This window comes from Mastigoproctus giganteus, chromosome 5 (assembly GCF_048544385.1).
Source record: "Mastigoproctus giganteus isolate SK-2022 chromosome 5, ASM4854438v1, whole genome shotgun sequence".
Classification (NCBI taxonomy): Eukaryota; Metazoa; Arthropoda; class Arachnida; order Uropygi; family Thelyphonidae; genus Mastigoproctus; species Mastigoproctus giganteus.
Window position 1 is genome coordinate 147,809,125 of NC_143579.1, and position 25,913 is coordinate 147,835,037.

The 25,913-nt window shown below is 38.9% G+C and overlaps 1 protein-coding gene across 1 annotated transcript in view; it reads left to right on the forward strand.

The window, feature by feature from the left end:
• Positions 1-25,913, forward strand: part of LOC150085758 (uncharacterized) — a 321,980-nt gene that overhangs the window by 19,692 nt on the left and 276,375 nt on the right. Inside the window, exon 3 of the mRNA XM_090374684.1 lies at positions 3,313-3,393. Coding sequence (XP_090230810.1) covers positions 3,313-3,393 — 81 coding nt within the window. The remainder of the gene's footprint in view (positions 1-3,312; positions 3,394-25,913) is intronic.

Here is a 25,913-nt window from a genome sequence, read left to right on the forward strand (position 1 = left end):
CGAGACACTACCGTCTACAAACCCCTAACCATCGACCCCAACAAGGCTTTGGAACGATGGGAGTCAGAGGTGAATATCCTCACCAATACTTGGCTGAAGCAAGGGAAAATCACACAGTCAACCCGTAATCACCTCCGTGCCTCCGGGTGTCAGATCCCACGGTTTTACGGCCTGCCGAAAGTGCACAAAGAAGGCACGCCACTAAGACCTATTGTATCCTGCTGTGGATCACCGACTTACGAGCTGTCTAAATTTGTCTCGAGACTTCTTTCTCCTCTAGTTGGCAAGACCACCTACACCATCTCCAACAGTGTTGAGTTCGTAGAAAGGATCCGCACTATATCCATCTCGCAAGATCAAGTCATGGCATCGTTCGATGTCGTATCACTCTTTACCTCCATCCCTGTGGAACTTGCCATCTCTTGCGCAAAACAACTCTTGGACAATGATGGAACCCTCAGCGACAGAACTAAGCTGACGCCTGATGACATTTCCGCCGCCCTCAGACTGTGCTTAACAGGGGGTGCAATCATGTTTAATGGTTCAATCTACCAGCAGATACATGGCACAGCCATGGGTTCCCCTGTCAGCTCGGTCACAGCAAACATCGTGATGGAGGAGTTAGAGGGACGTGCGTTTACACACGCACCGGATCACATCGCCTTTTGGTGTCGCTACGTAGACGATGTGTTCGTAGTGATCCCTAGAGACTCAAGTCAGCGACTCCTAACCCACCTCAACTCACCGTCACCCTTCATAAAATTCACGGTTGAGCTGGAGTCGAACAACTCTATACCATACCTAGATACACTTGTCCGGCGCGAAGACACATGCTTGAAGACAACGGTTTATCGTAAGCCTATGTGTGCTGGCCAATTTACCAACTTCCAGTCAGCACACACACGGGGCCACCTCCTCTCAACCGCCCGAACCTTGCTAACTCGCGCCTGGACACACTCCAGCTCTGCAGATGAAAGGCGCAAAGAGATCACCAGAGTCAAAGTAGACCTTACGAGGTGTGGCTACCCCATCGATGTCCTTAACAGATGTGATCTACAAGCACGCGACAACGTGACGACCAACAGCAACACCAACAGTGACGAGTCTTCCACGAGGGCATTCATCCCATACTACCCCAACCTGTCACAGCAGATCGGTAGAATCCTAAGATCGCATGGGGTGAAGTGCATCCAACTCCCAGGCAGGAAACTGCGTTCTCTCCTTTCCAACATAAAAACACCTGTCCCCACCCTTCTACAGAGTGGTGTGGTCTATCGCATCTCTTGCCGTGACTGCACGAGCTGCTACTTTCGAGACACTGGTCGTCGTCTCGAGAAACGCCTCTCAGAACATAAAAGGGCGATCCGTTTGGCGGATGTAGAACACTCAGCTATTGCCGAGCATGTCTGGACAACCCACCACGACATCGACCCACACCGCGATGTCGTGGTTGTAGACAAGTCCCACCATTACTTAAGGCGCACCTGGTTGGAATCGTTAAGTATAAAATGCTCGGATACCTCGTTGAACAGGAACAGTGGTTGTCAACTTAACCCCATCACAGAAGCAGTAATTCTGTCCATAGACAAACGCTGGCCACGTCACCACCATACGTCACAGCCACAAACATCAACAAACAATTAACCACGTGTCTCACGTACCATCCTGGCAGTGCATCTCTATTCTAACTGCCATTCAAAGTATTTTAATCTGATGAAGGCTGCCACCCAGCCGAAAGCTAATTCATTTATCATAATTTTAATGCTCTGTGTAACAAAAATAAGATAAATAAAGTAAATATCAGAAATTTACACTTTATTACTTTACCAATTAACAAAATTAAATTAAACACGAAAATCCAAAGAATATTTCCACAGGTTAGCAAAATAAAAATAAATTTATGCTTACGTACGTAGCTCAATTAATACGTACTGTAATATGTATATATAACTAGTTGATATTTCACTGACATTTCTTTTTTTTTTTGTGGGGGGGGATTGTAGAATTTAAACTGTAAAAAAGATAAGCAATCAATAACAAAACACAGCATGCACAAATTGCAACTAACACGATATGCGCAAGCAGCTTAAAAAATAGAAATGAAGAGAAGATTCTGAAAATTTATGTTTTTTTATATGAATGACAATTTCATGGAAAGGGAAACACATTTCACCATAATAATGTAAAAAATCGCATAATTCCGGCTTCAGTATTATCGCAAATCCAATAAGATCGAATTTACTACCCGTTTATAATAAATTGCACTAACAGAAAAGACCAATAAACCAGACACTGCAAATTGTTTTTATTGTTTTATGGTAGTGACCTCCAGCAATGTGCTTTAGAAAAATATCATTCAAAATTAATCTTATAACTGAACATATAATAACAATGAAAGTGTAGTGCATTTTAATGATTTGAATTGTTTTTTTGAAATTAAAGCAGCTGATTCTAGTAACCAGTGATCGTGTTAACAGGCACCTACTCATTTCACTTTATGATTGTCTCCGACCAAACCACATAGTCCTTCCTCTCAGCCAATAGAAGCATTTGTAAACATTGTTCACCACATGATTTGTTTTTGCATCCTTTAGTTGAAATGATTTTTTGTGTTGTTCTTTAATCAATATATATTAGTTTTAATCAATTTTTTTAATCACTATGTACAATTTCCATTATAAAAATCACCTTTTAGGGAGATAAATAACTTAGTTATATATTGAAAATTTCAACTTCCGAGGTCTTTGAACTAATTACTGAAAAACAATATGTTATTGGGTTCACATTACAATATTTTCACGATACGATGGTGTTCTGGAACGGATTAATATCGTAAAGTGGGCATCCACTTTACTGTACTGTACTACTCTAATATGTAGCTAAATGCAGTAATATGTACAAGTTAATGTTATTAACTTGTACATATTACTGCATTTAGGTACATATTAGAGTACAAGTTAATGTTATGTTACACTGTCACGTTTACATTATATGTTACCCAGTTCTGCTACGTTTGTATAGTTTAAAATTAATTATAGCTTTAATAAAAGTAAAATATTTTTTTTTTATCTAAAAAAAAATATGCCAACCTTCATGATTTGAACCTTTGAACTATATTTTTGATAATTAATAACTTCAGATCAAATTTTTCCACTGTTGATGCCCTCTGTTTCCTTTTTGTTAATTTTGTAATCACCTAATTTGCATATAATTGATTATGAAAATGCCATATTTGATTGTCTATTATGCCCATCATTAATTATTCATATGAAATTAATATTTTTTAATAACTAATCTTAATGAATTTTTCAGACAAATGGTATCAGTATCATTTGAGTCTTCTGAAGAATTATTTACCATCACTGGCTGTACTTATGAAGAAGATAAATTCAGGTGTGTTTTTATTTTTACATTTTCCAATGTAGGTGACAGTTTAAAAAACTGTCAGTTGCACAAACATGAATAAAATGGGTAGCAAAATGAAATTATAATCTCAAACAAATAGGAATTGGTTGAAGCTATGAACAAACCATATTTCTTGCCTTAATTGACCTGAGAAAAGTGTGTTGTGGAGACATATTTTACAATATTATTCATGTGGAATTTTCATTAAATGTCTGAATTTTCAGAAATAGCTTAGCATTATCATTAGACAACTGATAAATTATACTTACTAAATGATGAGACTTTTTTTTGAATCTTGTACAGTAATTAGGATAGTAGGAACGTTCGTATTAGTCTCTTATACACTAATAGTTTTATGAACTGGAAGAACAATAGAAATAGACAGCAGAAAGACAAAAGGCAAAGGAAAAGTTATTAAATAACACTAAGCTTGCTGGAGCTGTGAAGCCCAACCTTATAGTAAGGGCTCTGGCATTTGTAAGCATTAGTATAAAAGGGAGCTAATAATACCAAATGCTTGTATTGAAAGTAAAAATATGTGGGTCGAAACATGCTAAGAATCTAAAATGAAAGCAAAAGTATAATAAGAAAGTGAAAGTGAACAATACCTGGAGTATTTCAAGAAATGCGTAGCAGAAATAAGGTAACAAGTCTATGGCGGGGAAAATATACGTAGCAGAAGGAAAAAGGTGGGAGGGATGAAGCACACACATATTCGGTAGAGTAGACGAATGCATCAAACCTTCAACTACATTGGCAATATATCTACATGATAAAGCAGTTTATAGCACACATTCAGTAGAGTAGACGAGTGCACCAAACTTCAACTACATTGGCAGTATATCTACATGATAAAGCAATTTATAATAGCGTAGCGGACTTAATAGTAAGCTGCGAATAAATGCAAAACAGTGGCGAAAATAGTGACCTCTATTGTCGTATTTAAAATACAAGTGTATGGAGATAATTTAAAATTAGCATTGGAAAAAGAAATGTGGTTGGAATAGTATGACTTTACCGTGGTAAAGTTGTACAAAATTATAAAAATAAACATACTGCCTTTAATAGATAAATAAAGATCGTTGAACAATACGGTGGCAAAAAACATATACATGTTAGACCAAATGATGAGACTACGTTATATTAAGCTGAATAGTCTCATATAAGGGAATGATTGTAAACATATCAGAGTATAGAAAACAAGATTTCAAATGTTTTAAGATATAAATAGATTAATAATTAAAATCTTTAGTCCAAAAAGGTGTAGTAAGAATCCAATTTATAAAGAATCCAATTTAGCAAGAAAATACAAGGAAGGAAAAAGAACTAATTTAAATTCATGGATTAAAGAATGTGATATAATTCCAGGGATATAAGTAACATGATGACTTTAGATCCAATTATAGAACAGGAAATAAGTCCATGTATATGAAATAATTCCATGTGTGTGTATTTACTGTGGAAAGAATAGTAAATGAATCCAAAGATAAAGAACCAGTTTACATATCCAGTGGTAGTGTAATTAAGAAACCAATTATGAAAGAGCAGGTAACAAGGCTATGGACATGAAACAGTTCAATCTTAAGAAGGAAGAACAAGAAGTAATTCCAAGGAACCAAAAATTTTGGATGTCTCTATACCTAATAGTGATGTAGTTAGGAAATTATATAAAGTGATTTATACAAAGTTTAGAAGTTTAGTGGTAAAGACCAAAGTCACTAAAATCTGAAGGTTGCTATATAATTTTAGTAGAAAATCTAGAGATGGATTTCCAAAGGTATAATGTGTTAACACATACTTGAAAAATCCAAGACCCATAAAAAAAAAATATACAAATTCTACATATAATATAAACCATATATAATATAAAAAACATAATATAAATATAATATAATATAAAAAATATAATATAAAAGAAATTACTTATAATCAACATGGGCAGTTGATTAGCATTAGCATTAGCATTAATGCTAATGCTAATGCTAATCAACTAAGATTCAAACATCCACAGCTCTGTAATCATTCAGAATTGGACTCATTAGCATTAGCATTAGCATTAGTAGAGGCATTTGATGCAAGAAAGCAAGCTTATGCAGCATCAGCCAAAAAAAAAAAAAAAAAAAAAAAACCACTTCCACTTCACCCCTCTGTTCGTTCAAAATACCTGTCCAGCTGAGCCTTAAACTTATTTAGGCTATCAACCTCCACCACAAGGGATGGAAGTCTGTTCCACCAACCAACCACTCGCTGGCTAAAGGCAAATTTCCGCACGTCTATCCTACATCTGTCTTTCCTCAATTTGAATTTATGCCCTCTCAGGTGATTATTCTGAGCTAGAGGAAGAATCCCATCAGCATTGAGCATGCTTAAACCATTCAAGGCTTTATACACCTCTATCAGATCACCTCGCTGGTGCCTAGTCTCCAGACACTGTAATTTGCAAAACTTAAGCCTTTCTTCGTAAGAGCACCCCTTTGTTCCATTCACTAATCTTGTTGCCCTTCTCTGTACTCGTTCCAGCAGCTCTACATCCTTCTTGAAATGAGGCCTCCAGACCTGTATACAGTACTCTAGGTGTGGCCTGACCATCGCCTTATACAATGGAATAATCACTTCCTTATCCCTGCTGGAAAAATTCCTGTATATCATTGACAATACTCCATGAGCTACTCTTGCAGCCCGTCTGCACTGCTCAGGGAACTTCATATCTGCCTGCACAACCACCCCCAAGTCCCTTTCATTCTCTACCACTGTCAGTGTTGTACCATAGAGTTGATACGTTGCTCTGGGGTTGCTGTTTCCCATGTGTAGTACTTTACATTTGTCAATGTTAAACTTCATTTGCCACCTCTCAGCCCATCTGCTCAACCTTTCCAGATCCTGTTGCAGAAGCATAGTGTCAGTAGTGTCCTTGACAACCCTGCCAACCTTTGTATCGTCTGCAAACTTGGACATTAATCCCGATATACCATCATCAATATCATTTATAAATACAGAAAACAATAATGGACCCAACACTGAGCCCTGAGGGACTCCACTAATAACATCAGTCCACGATGAGCAGTGTCCATTGATTATAAGTAATTTCATGAATGATTATTAAAACAAATCCAATGGATACATCAGAAAAGTGAAAACATAACAGTAGAAACTTAATGAGTAAAGAGACAAAGTAATCAATCCAAGGAAAATAGTTGCAGCGGAAATCATGTACAGGTGACCCCTGCTTATCGCTGATAATTCGTTCCGGAAAAAACAGAGCGCTAAGTGAATCCGCGGTAAGCGAGCGCCGCATTCCCATAAGGTAACATATGTATTTGTGAGTTGCGGTCGGTGCCATAGGATATTTCCTAATCAATAATAAACAGTAGTGAAAAGATGCACAAATATCGATCAAAATATTTAATATTTGAATATTTGTACATATAAAATATTCTGCATTACATATATAATTATCTGGTAACTACTTACGTATCAAAATTAAACTTAAAATTCCAATTAAAATCATGAATTTAATTGATCTAATTTGATTTTAATTTATTTAATTTAATTGATGGATTTAATCATGAAAAATGTGTGTCGATTTTGGGTTGAACTTTGGCCCTCTTCCAAATAGACTAAAAGGGGTGTTAATTTTAAATCCCCCGCAGCTTTACCACCCAACAATAAAGTCAACCGATCCTTCGCTGCTTTGAATGAAACCTGGCATGTTTTTTTTCTTCTTTCAATATGAAACTTCTTTTAGGCATTCGGTTTTCCATAAAAGTCCTGCTTCATCTATGTTAAAAACTTGAGAAGTATAACACATAATACCCCTCTTCAATAATTTTAAGTTCTTTTTTGAAAGTTTTAAGTTACTGAAATTGAAATCCATGGATTACATTGGTCAGGGTAGATGCTGGAAGTCTTCCACACATATTTGTTGTAGTGGTTGCATTGTCATATTGAAAATATCCCTGCTCATACGGGTAAACATATAACTTTTTTTAGGTGAGTTTTCTTCAGATCATCATATTGGCTAATCTCTCTCGCTCTCAAATATTTAACTTAACCGAATTCTGCATTGGATATTATCTTCAATAAAATTAGTTAAAGTCTTTCCATTTCTCTCCTAATAGTCAGCAAAGCCATAATTGCTTGCAGTGGAACAGCTATCTTTCCCGCTGCTAAAATTAATTCTTTATTTTTTTATAATTGTTCTTACAGTTAAACTTGCAAGTCCTAAATTATGGCACACATCCGCTTGTCGTTGACCGGAATCGATTCGCTTCAAAACGTCTAATTTAATTTTCAAATTCAGTCTTTTTCTTACATTTATAGTCTTTGTACTGAGCCCAGACGTTGTTGCTTTTTCATTCCTGTTGGTCATTATTAGCTCTTTGAAAATGTAACTGCATTGGTTGCATTAATTATGATACAATTTCGAGTAAACTGTCTGTTACGCACGATGTCTAATACTGTACTGAGTGATGACTAGACTTCGGATAAATGCATATAACGCAAATATTACAAGCAATATACGTGATCATTTTTTAAAATGTTGATCTCGGAACTACATAACAAGTCACTGTACTGCAATTAAATTAGCATGCGAGAAAATTTCACTGAGCGTGGGAAAATTTCTCAAATCGTCGTGGGAAACATTTTAATGCTGTTTTGCTATTCATTTTCAAGCTATCGAATCCATCAAATGAAATGATTTCGTTAAATATGCCAAAAATGCAATCTGTAAAAGCGCGTTATAGTGATCTGTGACAGCGTTATAGTCAGATACGGGTTATAATATAAGAACAGCGTTATAGCAAATCAGCGTAAAGCGAACCGCATTATAACGGGGGCCTGCTGTATTGCTGTTACTTATCAAGTACTGAAATTCCACCAGATAATTTTGCAACTATACATATCCGTTTAGAACTGATCAGTACATTGGTACATTAGGTCCTTGAGTACATTAGGACCTTGAGATAAATCAGTACATTTGGTCCTTGAGGTTGTCACAGATATTCTCTCAGGTATGCCAGACAAGCTGTACTTGCTACCTGGGAGTCTAAAACGCTGATGGAACTGATATTCGGGTGACATTCAAGTCAACTGGACCCAATTTCAGCGAAGTCCAGACGGACTGTGACAGCCAAGTCCTCTGCTTGCACCTTCATGGATGGTGGGTTAGTAATCCTGGGTATAACCTCCATGCACAAGCACTGTGGGTGACCACCCAGGTGTGAACCAACGTAAGCAGGGGTCGAGGTGTGGCACCCACACCACATGGAGGAATGCTTCCCCTCTGTGTTACCAGGGGGTAATACTAGGTGGTAGATGACTCTCATCAACCGGTGCAGTACCACCACTTTGCTTATTGGAGGCTTGAAGTGGTGGAACCTGTGTTTGGTCTCCAGAGCTAAGTTCCGGTTAACCCTTCCCCATCTCCTTCCGTCGTGCAGTATGATTGTGTCTTTTGAGGTTATGATGAACACCACGGTGAGATCCAATCTTCCTTACATTTCGAGGGTACAGCTCTAAAATAGTGTTCACAGACTGGCCGCTAGTTAGTACACCGGACCGAACATATTGGTAACTCTTTAGGAGGCTTCCAGATCAGCTAGTGTATAATCTTGCAACCTCTACTCATTCCAGATAATGACTGGAGGGAGTCCGAATAGTGTGTATGCAGGGGGGGGGAGCGCTTTGTTGAGGCCACGTTATATCAAGGATCTGGGTATATTCTTACCATGTGTATGCCATATCCAAAAATTTCATTACTTCATACAGCATGTCCAACCCACTTTTTCTTACCATTGAATACACCATGAATTGTCAGACTAATAGAGTAAGCATATCTGCAAAAAGATCTAAACTTCCCAAACACTTCCTAATTCATTTCACAAATATACATGGTTTCAATTCTAATCTTAATTATGTCCATTTCCACTTGCAGTCTGCCAAACCTCATGTACTTTTCCTGACAGAATCTCAGTTATTGGTTGATTCAACTACTGCTCATCTCAGTTGCCCAAATTATTCGCTGTATGATTCCTTTCGCGTCAAAGGTGGTACTTGTGCATATGTCTGTTCCGATATTCCCTTTCAGAGACTTGGTAATTTGAAATCTCTTCTCTTCGATCTTCTCTAGCTTAAAATCTCTCTACCTCATTGTGTCAAATTCATCTGTTGTCTCTACCATTCCCCCAACTCCACTAATCACTTGGAGCTCTTCTCTTTGCAACTTGACATTCTCCAGTCCAACTTTCCTAACAGTGAGGTAATTTTCCTTGGTGATTTTAATTTTCACAACTCCAACTGGCTTCTGTTTTCTAGTCACACTGACCCAGCTGGTAGAGATGCTGAGGCTTTTGCAATTACTAATGACCTTGCACAGATTGTTCATTTACTTACAAGAATACTGGACAATCATAACCATACAGACAACACGCCTGATCTTTTTCTCACAAACAACCCTTCTAAGTACATAGTCGAAGTACATAGGCACCTCAGATCACAACTTGGTGATTGTCTCTTCTCCAATGGAGCCTTTATCTCATGGCTATTCCGAACCTCATGTTGTTTGGCATTACAAGAAAGCCAATTGGGAAGACCTGCGAGATTTATTTTCTTTTCCTTGGTTGGATTACTATTTCAAAACTTCTGATATCAACGTTTGGTCAGATCGTGTCAATGAAATTATTCTTGTTGGAATGGAATCCTTTATTCCACACTCCGCTTTAAAATCTCGTCCTTTATCTAAACCTTGGTTTTCCAATAATTGTGCTAAGGCTGTTCAAGAAAAGGATGTTGCATATCATAATTGGCTTGTTTCCAATTTTTCAGTTTCATTTTCTGCTTACACCAAAGCTTGCGACAATTGTAAAGCAGTTATTAATCAGTCCAAACTAGATTTTGAACAGGCTAAGAGTAGAAAACTTGCTTCTTGCCCTAATGGTAGCCGAGCATTCTGGTCTCTTGCCAAAGCTATTGGCTGCAACTTTTTCCCATCTCTGCTCGCACTTCTGTGAAAACCAGATGGTTATGTTGTCACTTCAGCCAAGGATAAAGCTGACCTGCTAGCATCCTTTTTTTCTTCCAACTCATGTATTAATGATCTTTGTAAAACACCTCCCACCATTCCCAACACACTCCATTCAATGCCTTCTGTGATCTTCCGTCAAAAGGATATCAGAAGAATTTTGACGAATCTTGATGCTAAGAAAGCTAGAGATCCTGATGATATTTCTCCACTTGTTCTCAAAACCTGTGCTCCTGAACTTACTCCTTTTCTTTGCTGCCTTTTTTTCATTTTCTTATTCCAAAGGTGTTTTTCCTTCTGCTTGGAAATTTGCTCATATCCAGCCAGCCAGTTCCTAAAAAGGGTGACAAATCCCTCCCATCCAATTATTGTCCCATTGCAATTGCTTCTATTCTTTCTAAAGTAATGGAGAAATCAATTTAACCACAAACTCTTAAACTACCTAGAAAATTGTCGTCTGATCAATGATCACCAGTACGGATTCCATCAGACAGAATATCATCCATTGGTGATATTCTGTCTTATGTTACCCAGTTATAGACAAATTCAATGGAAAAATTCAGTGAAACATAAGCAGTTGCACTTGACATCTCAAAGGCTTTTGATCGTGTTTGGCATAAAGTCTTCTAAACAAGCTTTCATCTTATGCTTTGCCAACTGATTTTTGTAATTGGTTATCCAGTTTTCTCTTGGATCAGTCACTGAGGGTGATGACAGATGGCTCTCTGTCTTCTAACTTTTCCACTAATTCTGGTGTCCCCCAAGGTTCAGTTCTTTCCTCCACTCTTTTCCTCTTGTATTTTAATGATCTTCCATTGACTGGAAATCCTATCCATAGTTTTGCCGATGATAGTACATTGCATTCCACTTTCCAGTTTGAGAAGCCTTGCCCTGCTCAATCAGCTACAACTTCTCAAATATCCGCTACCAATTCCTTAAATGCCGATCTCCAGGTAATTCTTCAGTGGGGCAAAGACAACTTATTTGATTTCAATCCTTCTAAAACTCAGTCTTGTCTTATATCTTGCAAATTCTTCTGCTCCTATGCTTATCTTTGTCGACACTCCGATTTCTAGGCAAGATGATATATCTCTTTTGGGGATTACCCTGACTTCTAATCTCTCTTGGCACAAGCACATTACTAATATTGCTTCCTCTGCATTTAAAAAACTTGGTTTTCTCTTTCGCTCTCTGCATTACTTTTCTGCCAAACAGCTGTTCACTTTGTACAAATCAGAAATCCACCCTACCATGGAATATTGTTCGCACATCTGGGGCGGTGCCACTAAAACCTCTCTCAGGCTTCTAGATTCCATTCAGTAGAGGGCAGTTAGGTTAATTACTGACTCATCTCTAAAAGAGTCTCTCCGCTCACTGTCTCATTGATGTTCTGTTTCGGCTATATGCCTTTTGTACAGATACTTTAATGGGCACTGTTCTTCTAAATTGGCTTCTATAATTCCCACTTTCTCTTTCAAAACAGTCTGAACACGTGCCACCACCAGCCAACATCCATATACTGTCCAACTTCAAACTCACAGAACCAACTTTTCATCCTCCTTGTTTATTCATTCAACTGCCGTTTTCTGCAACAACTTTCCTTCATACGTATTTCCTGAAAATTACAGTCTACACAAGTTCAAGTCTAATATCAACAAATATCTTCTTCTCAACCTCCAACCCAAGCACAGTTCTAAGTACTACAGGTTCTAATACCTCTCGTGTTTGGGAATTTTGTAAAAAAAATAAATAAATAAAAGAAAAATTAGTGATGCTACACTAGCAAGACTTTTGAGGATTTATTGGATGATTGTTTTTTGCAGCAGCATGTGTGAGAGTGGCAACCAGTAAGTGTTATACTCTTGATCTTGTTATTGGTAGTGATCATTTGTGCCTTAAGAATTTGCAGATGAAGAAACCACTAGGTGACAGTGATCACAGTGTACTAATGTGCGATTTACTGAAAGATATAATTGCCCTCAGGGGTAAAGGGAGGGGGTTCTTACTTCCGTAAAGGTGACTACAATGATCTCAGACAGTTTTAAATTCTGTACAGTGGGACCAACTGATGATGTTACCAACAACAAGTTCTAAGTGGGAAGCATTTCAACGAACTAATTGTGGAAGTACAAGGCTTTTCATACCGATTTAAGAATTATTGTTCAATGTTTAGGACTGAATGGGTGTCAGATGAACTTATGAGACTTGTGGCAGAGAAGAAAAATGCTTGTAATGCATATAAATTATCAGGCAACATAGAAGACTATGGTAGATATAAACTAGTCTTTATTCAAGTCACAAAGCAGGTTAGGAAAACAAAGGCAGATTATGAGAAATCTTTGGGATAGGATGCTAAGAAAAACAGCAAGGACATCTTTACTTATATAAACTCTAAAAGAAGGGGATGAATCCCACTATTGTAATGGGATTATGATTGATATCATACAGGATAATGTCTGATAAATCACCATGGGCATTCCTGGCTGCCTGTTTACACTGTTCAGAAAACTTCATACCTGCTAGTATTATAATTTCCAGATATCTTCCCTCCTCCACTGTTTTTAATTCAACCCCACCATGTGTATAATTTATTTGTGGGTTGCTATTTCCCAAGTGTAAGACTTTGCATTTTGCAGATTAAAACATAGCTGCCACTTCTCTGACCAACATTGAAGTCCCTTCAAGTCATCTTGAAGGAGCTCTGTTTGATACTGATCATTAATGATTCTTCCAGTCTTTACGTTATCTGCAAATTTTGACATTGTGTCTTCTTCTATGCCTTTGTTGATCTCATTTATGAAAATGAGAAAGAACAGTGGTCCAAGAACCAATCTTTGTAGGACCCCACTCCTGGTGTTACATCGACCTGAAGAATATCCATTAATCACAACCTTGTGCCTTCTACCCTGCAGCCATCCAAGTTTTCACAGCCACTTGATATGTTGTGATCTCCTGATGCAGTAAAACCCTACTAGACTATGCCTGCAAGAAACTAATCTGATATCTTAAGCCAACATGGCAATAAAACTCTACAATATACAGAAAATAAAAGACAGCATCTACCAACATGTCTCATAGAGGTGTAAAATATTCTCAAATTCTTAAACATCAACCCACCACATTTCACTGAAACATCATTAGAAGCAGTTGCAATTCACTGCTAGTCTTTCAATAACAGTTGTATCATTGTCCCCCACCAATTCAAGCATATTTGTGGCAGGACTAACTTGACTCTTGGTCAGCCACATCAGATTATATCCATTCTAGGGAGACTAGAATGGATATAATCTGATGTGGGGCTCACTCATTTTATATGAACAAGATCAGTTTATTGAAACATGTAAATACTAGTACATATACGAGGTGCTACCTAAAAGTTCCCAAAATGTATTTATAAATATAAATTAGACTCACCCTGGGTCTTATTTGCCACTGTCATCTTTGAAGTAGTTCCCTTGAGAGCATAAACGCTGATCCCAGCACTTCTCCCATGATATGAATTCATCCTGAAAGTCCTTTTTCATCATAGTGTTCAGCACTGCCTGCAATTCAGTTTGGATATCCTCTATGCTGTCAAATCTTTGACCTTTCAGCTTGATTTTCATTCTTGGGAAGAGGAAGATGTTGCAAGGGGCTAAGTCTGGTGAGTAAGGGGGGGAGGGGATGATTGTCATGTTGCCGACAAAATCTTCTCTGGGCCCTGGCGAAATAAATATTGCAGAGAACCTCAAACCTTTTGTTTGAGGTTCTCTGCGTTACGAAAGATATCATCTAGTTCTTTTACCATTATTTCCTTCGCAGTAACATTTTCATCTGGCTCATTTAAAAATTAGAATTTTTAAATGGGCCAGATTCTAATTTAAATTAAAAATTCTAATTTTTAAATGCAAGTCTGCATTGACTTTATTAGCGGGAGACAAACAAGTTACATGTCTTCTTCCGATGGTTGATGGAACACACTGAGGCAGGCAGCAGGCAAACGTTTGTTTATTGCCTGTCCTTTGTGCGATAAGCTTAATGTGCGATTCAGATCTTTTTCAACTATCACATTAAAAAAGAAAATTGCATTAATTGGAAATTTGCATTGTGTAAAGTGAAAAGTGGTTTAATTTTTTTCAAATGGTGGTAACTGAAAAACGCGTTTATCGATCTCGCGTTATGCAAGGTGTGGCTGTATTTCTTAGTTGATATGAAAAGCCTACTAAGAAAACCTATGGGCGCCTCTGTAGCCAGGTGGGCAGGAGCAGCAGTGTGTAGCACGCTTCTTGATTGAGCCCGTGACCACCAAATACAGAGGATGCAGAAAGGTCCGGGAATGACCACCGCATATCCCTGGAGAATATGGCCTTAGTTGCTAATGCTCCTAAAAACCAAATAACAAACATGAAAAATCTAGTATCCTCCAAAATTAAGTCCCTGAAGGCTTCCCATTTAGAATTCACTGTTGGTAACATCATCAGTTGATCCATTGGATAGAATTTAAAAACTCTCTGAAACCACTATAGTTACCTTTACGAAATCAAAAACCCTTCCCCTTACCCCTGATGATAGTTACATCTTTAAGTAAATTCCACATCAGTACACTCTGATCACTGCCACTTAGTGGTTCCTTTTATCTACAGATTTTTAATGGATGAATAATTACTGCTGATAATCAGATCAAGGGTATTACCCCCTCTGGTTGCCTCTCGAACATGTTGCTGTAGAACAGTCATCCAATAAATCCACAAAATTCTTGCTAGTGTGCGAGTGACCAAACTCACAAGTTCCAATCAATATCTGGAAAGTTAAAATCCCCCATTATAAGACATTCTGATTTACTGGTCCACTCTATTTCTCTTCACAGTTACTCAATATACTCATCAGATTCAATTAGGCCCATAACACACCTATTCTCATTTTCCCTTTCCCAGTGCTTATGTCACACCACACTGACTCAGCATTGCATTGTCCACCAATGTCAATTGGATGCACTTCCTTAGATTTTATGTGCAACATTCAAATTTCGGTCACATTTGGGTAGCACGTCTTATCTGCCTACATGATGAAGCTCATAAATTGTTCTCTTTATATGCTCCATGAATGTTTGTTCATTAATAAAGGATCATGGAGCATACAAACAGAACAATTGTTTGTATGCTCCATCATTCATTATTCCTTAATCAGTTAGATAGTTCATGACGGTCTATTGAACAGTGACAATCATAAACATTATGATCCAATATAAACATTATGAACACCTACTTAGCAGTTGGTATGGACTACTTGCCCTATGAACATTGCAGGAGGTATGGAGGCTGATGGTCACCAGGATTACATCTTGTAGATCTGCAGTTGTCCATAGTGGAGGATCAAAATGCCGGATCTGTTGGTTCACATAATCCCAGAGATGTTCTGTTGGTATATGGGATTCATATCCACCGAATTTGGCAGCCAAGGTAATGCCTGAAAGTCACTTTCATGTTTTATGAACAACTCGAACAATACTGACAATGTGGCAGGGTCCGTTATCCTGTTGAAGCACACATGCCATCCAGCACGAGAGTCGCTATGAAAGGGTGTACCTGATCGGCTGCAATGGATAGGTAGTTTTTTTGCATTCAGAGCTCAGTCTAGGAATATGTGGGCTCCAAGAGATTCCCAGAAAAGCATCCCCCATACCAAAACACTGCCACTACCTGCCTGTTTCTGTTAGACGAGGACATTGAAGTGATTGCTTTCTGCAGTTTATTGCATTACTTGTCCACCCAGCAAGAAATGTTATTCCTAGGAAAACACCACTTTATTCTATTCATCAAGTGTCCAGTTATGCCATTCTGATGCAAACTTTAGCTGTCGTTGGCAATGGGTGGCTGTAAGCATGTATACCTTTACTGAAGTTTGTTGGATTATGGTCTTGAAAACACTGCTGGCCATCCCCTGATTCAAGTCCACATGGTCAGCCACTATACCTTTTTTTTGTGTATTGGCTTTCACAAGGCATGACAGCCTACATTCCCCATGACTATATTCAAATTAAGGCTCACTCTTACTCATTCAAGAAATGGTGTTACAGGCACCACTGATGAAAACTGGTATTAATTTTCAAAAACTTAAGTGAAGACTCACTTGCTGTTATTACAGCTTTATAATTGAATACAGGTGACCTCCCACCGAGTGTGGGGTTACACTTTGATCAATGTCCGTACACCTTGATTCCGCATTCGGCGGGGTGTTAGGTTCTGAAACTTTTTATGTAGGAAATTAAAACCGTAATCTCTGTGTTACAAATGGTACAATTTATTTTTAAAAGAAATTAACAATTTCACTTTATAATTTAAAATGTATCCCAATTAAAAACATCATAAAATATATGGAAGTAATATATTTCTATGCTAATTTTTGTTGGAATGGGGGTTGCAAAAATGAACAACGATACTGACTTCTTCCATAATTTCTCATCTCTCCCATTTCCATTTATCCAGTTTAGTGTTCATGCCCCTAACTTAAATTTAAAGGGCCCCTATAATTAAAAGAAAACACGATCAAGAAAACTAAACCCTAAAAAATCAAAATTAAATTATGGAAACAACAGAAACTTAATCGAGAATTTTGGAATCTTAAATTATGGAAACAACAGAAACACGATCAAGAAAACTAAACCCCAAAAAATCAAAATTAAATTATGGAAACAACAGAAACTTAATCGGGTATACGCTTCTGTCTGAATAATATTGAGGTCTTGTGAGTACTTCCTGTTTCAGGGAGTAGCTTCTTCCAACAGTTCTTCAAAGTTGACTTCTTCATTTCAGTCCATGACTGTTTGATTATTTCAATACTCGTTAGTATTATGAATTCAGCCCAGTGTTGATGCACGTTTTTATCCAGAAATTTTTCAGTTTTATCAACAAGATTTGCCAAGCTTCTCCTTGGGACATTGGAGTGATGATAGGTAATAAGATTTAAAAGTCAAAATGATCTCTTGGTCCAGGGGCTGTAAAATTGATGTTGTGCTCGGAGGAAGAAACACAAGTTTTACCTTTGGATTGCATCGGGGATTTGATACTGGGTGAATTGGAGTATTGTCTAAGTTAAAGAGCACCTTGAATGATAAATTCTAATTTTTCAGATATCCTTCTAAACAGTGAGCCAGTCATCCATGCTTTTCTATTCGATCACCAGTAAATGGGAAGAGGATTTATTTTTGCCTTTCAAAGCCCGTGGGTTTTCTGAACAATACACTAATAAAGGCTTGCATTTCTAATCACCAGAAGTGTTGCAACAAAATAGGAGAGTGATTCTGTCATTTGACACTTTAATCCAGGTGCAACTCATTCTTCTTTGGATAAATATGTCCTGTCAAGCATTTTTCCAATTGAGTCCGGTTTCATCACAGTTAAAAATCTGATCTGCCATGTATCCTCCCTCTTCTATTACATTTTTCAATTACTGTAAAAAAATTTCCACTGCCTCCACATCAGCAGAAGCAATCTCACCAATGACTTTAATATTTTTCAGATTTGCTCTTTTTTTTTTCTTTTTTTTACCGAACCATCCCTTGGATGCACTGAAACTTGATTCACCATTTGCACTAGCATCTTGAGACTTTGCGATGATAAATATATTGGGCCCTGTACCTGATCATATTAGAACTGAGATTTATATTTCTATTTCTTTGGTCTTTGATCCAAACATTCAATAACTGGTACATTTTTTTTCAATAAGCTTATGTCAACTAACAAAAGTGGATTTTGCATTTGCAGAGTTTGTTGCAAACCTAATGCTTGCCTTATTTTTGTCCTCACACTTTGTTTGTATCGATGATTCATTGCACTCATATTCTTTAGCTAAAGATGCATATATTCTTCCTTACTCTATTTTCCCCAAAATAATAATTTTCTCATGCAATGACAGAATTTTTTTGGATTTTTTCTTCCCAGAATCACTTTTGGACGTAGAGGCACACTTTGAAGCCCTTATATTAGGGTTACTATTGAAATAAAATATAAATTCACTCAATGGCAAAACAACACAATGATGTCACTTTTCATTCAACTCAGAAACTCACACTGACATTGTCACTAGCAAAAGACTCAACCCAACTAAGGGGGTCGTTCTTACATCATGCTGTTTCTGAGAACTGCTGAGTTGAAAGATACATAACTAAAAATATATTGAAATAAAAAAAAATAGGTGTAATGTAGAGAGGCTAAATTTTGACTGATTGCAAAACTGCAATACCACAAAACAGCTGTCTGATAACAAAGTTGCTTAGAATGAAATCGATGACACTATAAATTCAATCGTGCTAAAGCAACACGATTGCATGGCTGAGTCAGATACACCATGCTACTGCAACCCTTGTGCCGTGTATGGAAAAATCCATGTTCCATGGACTTCTACTGCGTAAGTGCTAATCTGCGCATGGTGAAGCTGCGCTCAGTGGAGGTCACCTGGAAAACTCTACCCTAATAGCTGGCATCATGCTGTTGTTTTGTTATTATTCCAAAACCAGGAAAGGATTATTACACCACAGACCCTTCGGACTATTGCCCTGTGGTTAACTACTTACTAGTTGTTTTTTGTCTAGTACACTTATTAAGTAGAAATCATTATGGTTTTAAAAAAGGGTCAACTTGACTCTTGTTTGAGCAGAAAGAAACATTCTGAATGCCCCTCTCTTGGAACTAACAGTCTAGTTATGATGTGCTTCAACTTTGAAAAGACGTATGATACCAACTGGCAGTATGGAATCCTTCAAGTCCTACATAACTTTAGCCTGTGAGGCTATCTTCCAGAATTCATTCAGAACTTCCTAAATAATAAGATCCTTTCAAGTTCACTTTCTCAAATATATATACAGGAAGGGTGTTCTTTACAGTAAGAGTTAATTTTGCCACTTGTAATGCATTCTTTTGTGCCAATTTTAATGTGCCAGTTATAATGCCAAAAATACTTTTGATCTGATATTACTTGTCTTTAAAATTCCTTGCACTGTCCTACAGATATTTTATTGAAATGACATGTAAAATACAATGAATATCTAGTTTAAGATTGGATAGAATTTGGCATGTGTATCTTACTCTCACAAAAGATAACCCTCCAGCTTTGTGTGCCTTTGTCTGTACCCATCAGATTGAATGAATGTCATATAGAATGCTATATTTAATATCATATTTGTTTTTATCAAAGGCTTATTGACTGCAGATCCTTTTTGAAAATTCATGGCATGCAGCTCTTTGTTGTGGAAACAATTTTGTGACTACTTGCATCTGTAGACTCAGAATCTCTAGAGTTTGAGGGTGAGACAAGGTAACCTGCTGTCTAAAGAATCCCAGAGGCTACGGAGCTGCCCTTCACCATGGTAAAAATGAATATAGCTCTGGCTAAAGTGAAAGATGGCAAAATGCCAGTTACTGACTTACTCAAAGTCAACGTAGTCAAGAAATTTGCCAAAGGCTACCCCACCACCCTCTTGAGCCTGCTCAACAGGTGCCTTGCTGAAGGAACTTGCCCTGCACCCTGGAAGGCTGCTACTCTTAAGCTGATCCTGAAAAATCCAGATAGGCCACCCCAACTTCCTGCCTCCTACCAACCAATTGCTCTGCTCCCCATTTTGGCCAAGCTTCTAGAATGACTTCTGCTGTATTGCCTCTCCACCTACTATGCCAATCAGCAACTTCTCTCACCATGTCAGTTTGGATTCAAGGCAGGCTCTGGCACCAAAGGTACTATACACAATTTAATTACCAAAGCTACACAGACAACTCCAAAGTATACTCTAGCCATCATGGTGGACTTTGCTGGTGCCTTTAATCAACTGTGGTGGCCCAGTGTCCTTCGTAGGCTTTGGCAGGCAAACACGTCCCTATACAATAGTCTAAAATCCTATCTCAGCAATAGAAAAGTACAAGTTGTAAACAAATACCAGGCCATCTCTAGATGCATTCACTGGGGTTGCCTTCAGGGCTCTGTCCTTGGCCCATTCCTCTACTCCATTGTTCTGGACGAGTTCCTGGGGGGTTTTGGACCTGGGTGGGGCCAAGACCCCTGACCTTCAACAATGATCTTGTCCTGGTGGTTCAAGCTGACACAAGAGCAGCACTGGAAGAAAAAGCAAATAGAGCTCTGGAAAAGCTCCAAAACTGGGCAACACTCCACAATCTCTCAATTTCTGGTGAGAAAACAAAATCAGTTCTCTTCAAGGGAAAGTTACAAATACACAGGCCAACAACAACAAACAAGGAAGTTAAATAACATCCCCATCTGTCTCTACACAGAAGTCAAATACTTGGGAATCTACATTGCACTGGCCTTACCTTTCACTGTCATCTGACGTACTGGTCCACAAAAATCCGAACATATGCAGCCATGATAAGAACAGTCAGCAGAGCTGACTGGGGTTTGAAGTAAAGCTTTGTCTCTCATCTATAAAGCGGTGTTTCTCCCAATTGTTTGTTATGGAGCCTCAGTTTGGTGTACAAAGGCCACCCTGGAAAAGAACAAGCATAAACTTTATTCTGTACAGGACGCCTCCGTAGCCAGGTGGGAAGGAGCAGCAGTGCGTAGCACACACTTCTTGATTAGACCATGGTTCGAGCCCGTCACCACCAAATACGGAGGATGCGGAAAGGTCAGGGAATGACCACTGCATATCCCGGAGCAATATGGCCTTAGTTGCTAATGCTCCTAAAAACCAAATAACTAATTAACTAACGATTCTGTACAGAAATTCAAGCTGTTGTTTATCTGCAGGGCATGCTGCACTGTCAGCACCCTTGCATTACAGGTTATCACTGGATGCTTGCCACTCTATCTTGAGGTGATTAAAAGGGGCTTTTACTATCTTTACACATTACTACTAAAGGCAGTAATGTGTGTGTGTTCTTTATCTTAAACTCAGTGCTCCCTTTATGAAAATAGACTTATCCTGATTTCACCTATTGATTAAAGAAGGGAATTCCAACGCAGTTGTTAAATCTTTAACTGGACATTATCAATTACCTGAAACAAGAAAGAAAATGTATTTTAAAACACTTTCAAGGGCTTTGGCAGCATTTGTGGGGAACCATGCCAAATGGAGAAATTACCAGAATTTTCCTCCCATCCATTGACATGACTTTCCCAAAGCCCCTCGCTGGTTTTCGCCTGGTCTGCAAGTTACATTCCTGATCACAGGACATGGTGGACATTTTCAGCAGAAATTGACAGCAATGGGAATTGAAAGAAATCCGTTCTGCCACTGTGGCGAAGAGGAGTCGTGGGGGCACCTCATGTATAAATGCCCTACTTACGATGATTGTAGGCTCAAATTTTTTGTTGAAATCCAGGGGATCCCTCGCAACCAAGAAACATACCTGATTCAGGATGAAACAACATACAAAGCCTTAACAAGTTATGCGCAAGCTGTTTTTACCCTCAGACGGGCAAAGCTTGCTGAACAAAGCTTACTTGTTAACAGGAGAGATTGCTTCTACAGGGATGGGATACACTTAAATAGAAAGGGTGCAAGAATTTTTGCTGATGCTGTCGAGGCAGAGTTAGGTGGGTCGGAAAACTGCTAGTTGGGGGCGGGGATACAAGGACTAATAGATTAACAGTAGCCACTGGCAGAGATGGAAGTGATTCTTGCACTGCTTCTATTGAAATGAGCAGAAGCCTGAAAAACAAGATGCAGGATATTTCAGAGACTGCTGGGAGTCATTGCGGTACAAGTAAACACATGGGTTGTGTTAGGGTAGCCAAGAATAGAAACAGGTGCATGTATACCTGCGTGTACACCAATGCTAGGAGTTTGGTAAATAAATTTGATGAATTTGAGGTATTGCTCAAAACATCAAAGGCAGATATTGTTGGGATATCAGAGACGTGGTGTCACACGGATATAAGGAATGCTGAACTGGAATTTGGGGAATACAATGTGTATAGAAAGGATAGACAGGACAGGAGGGGAGGAGGGGTTATGCTATTAGTTAAGAAACACAAAGTCCGAGGAAGTGAAGCCAGTCGACATCGATGGACAGGGCAGTGTCGAGTCAGTGTGACATAAGCATAGGGAAATCAAAATTGAGAGTAGGAGTGTGCTATAGGCCTAATGACTCTGATGAGTATAATAAGATATTGTACAGAGAAATAGAGTGGGCCAGTAAATCAGAGAGTCTTATAATGGGGGATTTTAATTTCCCAGATATTGACTGGAATTTGTGGGTTGGTCACTCGCACACTAGCAAGGCGTTTGTGGATTTATTGTATGATTGTTTTCTACATCAGCATGTTCGTGAGGCAACAAGAGGGAGCATTACTCTTGATCTGATTATCAGTAGTGATTCTTCATGCATTAAGAATCTGCAGATAAATGAACCACTAGGTGGCAGTGATCACAGTGTGTTGAAGTGGGATTTACTCAAGGAGGTAACTACCATCAGAGGTAAAGGGAAGGGTTTTTGTTTTCGTAAAGGCGACTATGATGGTCTGAGACAGTATTTAAATTCTATACAGTGGGACCAACTGATGATGTTACCAACAGCAAACTCAAAATGGGAAGCATTCAAGGAACGAATCTTGGAGGCTACCAGGCTTTACATACCAACTAAGAAATATTGTTCAAGGTTTAGGCCTAAATGGTTGTCAGATGAACTAATGAGACATGTGGCAGAGAAGAAAAATGCATGGGATACATACAAATTAATGGGTGACATGGAAGCCTATGATAGATATAAGTTGGTCTGTAACCAAGTCACAAAGGAGATTAGGCAGGCAAAGGCAGACTACGAAATATCCTTGGCAAAGGATGCAAAGAAAAACAGAAAAGAGTTCTTTACCTATTTAAACTCAAGAAGGAAAGGGATGAATCAGATTGGTCCACTGGATATTGATGGTTCAACAGTTGAGGATCCTGCTCAGGTGGCTAACAATCTAAACGAGCATTTTGCATCTACATTCACGCATGAGGAGTTAGTCAGGAAGGAGAATGATGTAGGTAAAGTAAACATTGGCAATGAGCTGATGATTTTATAATAACTGAGAGGAAAGTGGAGGAGTGATTGTTGAGGATAAACTAAAAAAGGCACCTGGGGTGGATGGGATCTATCCAGTTATATTAAAGGAGGCAGCAAAGGAAGTAAGCAAACCCCTAGCCATAATTATGAGAGCTTTGGACTCAGGGGAGGTACCCATAGACTGGAGATGTGCAAATGTAACCCCAATTCACAAAGGAGGATCAAAGGCTGACACAAGTAATTATAGACCTGTTAGTTTAACTTCTGTTCCAGGTAAATTAATGGAGGCACTGGTTAAAGAAACACTGCAGGATCATCTAGACAAGAATTCAGTTATAGCTCAGACGCAGCATGGTTTTGTTAAGGGCTGGTCTTGCCAGACCAATTTGATTGGATACTATGATGTAGTCACAAAAGAACTGGATGCAGGGAATAACTTTGATATTATATATTTGGATCTTAGAAAGGCTTTTGATACTGTTGCGCATGGAAGACTGCTGCACAAATTGGAGCAGTGTGGCATTGGAGGCAAATTGCTGCTATGGATAAGGGGATGGTTGAGTGGCAGAAGACAGAGAGTGGTAATCAATGGACACTGCTCAACGTGGACTAATGTTATTAGTGGAGTTCCTCAGGGTTCAGTGTTGGGTCTGTTGTTGTTTTCGGTATTTATGAATGATATGGATGATGGGATATCAAGTTTAATGTCCAAGTTTGCAGATGATACAAAGGTTGGCAGGGTTGTTAAGGACACTACTGACGCTATGCTGCTGCAACAGGATCTGGAAAGGTTGAACAGATGGGCTGAGAGGTGGCAAATGAAGTTTAACATTGACAAATGTAAAGTACTACATATGGGAAACAGTAACTCCAGAGCAACGTATCAACTCTGCGGTACTACACTGACAGTGGTGGAGAATGAAAAGGACCTGGGGGTAATTGTGCAGGCAGATATGAAGTTCTCTGAGCAGTGCAGACGAGCTGCAAGAGTAGCTCATGGTGTCTTGTCAATGATATACAGGAATTTTTCTAGCAGGGATAAGGAGGTGATTATTCCCTTGTATAAGGCAATGGTTAGGCCACATCTTGAGTACTTATACAGGTCTGGAGGTCTCATTTCAAGAAGGATGTAGAGCTGCTGGAACAGGTACAGAGAAGGGCAACAAGATTAGTGAATGGAACAAAGGGGTGCTCTTACGAAGAAAGGCTTAAGTTTTGCAAATTACAGAGTCTGGAGACTAGGCACCGGCGAGGTGATCTGATAGAGGTGTATAAGGCTTTGAATGGTTTGAGCATGCTCAATGCCAATGGGATTCTTCATCTTTCTCAGAATAATCACCTCAGAGGGCATAAATTCAAATTGAGGAAGGACCGATGTCGGATAGATGTGCGGAAATTTGCCTTTGGCCAGCGGGTGGTTGGTTGGTGGAACCGACTTCCATCACTTGTTGTTGAAGTTGATAGCCTAAACAAATTTAACGCTCAACTGGACAGGTATTTTGAACGAACGGAGGGGTGAAATGGGAGAGGGTTTTTTTTTTTTTTTTTTTGGCTGATGCTGAATAAGCTTGCTTTCTTGCATCATATGCCTCTACTAATGCTAATGCTAACTTAGAGCTGCTCAGAACGACTCAAGTGTAAACACTAACTGCACTAGGGAAAATGACTGTCAGAGAGTTTGTTTGTTTAGGAGCATTAGCAACTAAGGCCATATTGCTCCGGGAATATGCGGTGGTCATTCCCTGACCTTTCCGCATCCTCCGTATTTGGTGGTGACGGGCTCGAACCCCGGTCTAATCAAGAAGTGTGTGCTACGCACTGCTGCTCCTTCCCACCTGGCTACGGAGGCGCCTCCCAGAGAGTGCTTGGCCTTTTGGTGCTCATACAGGAACGCCTGCCCCTGTGACTTTTGATCCCTCTCCCCAACCCCTATTTTGCCTTACTCGGGTGGACTGCCTTCTCTATCTGTCCACCTTAGCTTTTCCCCACATTCAGACCTCCCTTCCTCTCGTTCCCGAGGCCTTCTCTTTATTTTATTATTATTTTTTTTTTAACTTGATCTTTGTCCGGGAAGCTCAGGTGACCCTGGTGGAGACCAGTCAGAGAATAATGGGCAGCCTGGCTACCTCCTAGCAGTCTGTGTGGGAAATGTGGAGTCCCACCAGTAGCCCTGTGGTCAAATTCCAGGACACACAACAGAACCTAATGCAATATGTCATATACAAGTCATATATACTTGTTAACAGGAGGGATTGCTTCTACAGGGATGGGATACACTTAAATAGAAAGGGTGCAAGAATATTTGCTGATGCTATCGAGGCAGTGTTAGGTGGGTCGGAAAACTGCTAGCTTGGGGAGAGACAAAGACCAATAGATTGACAGTAGCCACTGGCAGAGGTGAAAGAGATTCTTGCACTGCTTCTATTAGAATGAGCAGAAGCCTGAAAAACAAGATGCATGGTATTTCAGAGACTGCTGGGAGCCATTGCGGTACAAGTAAACACATGGGT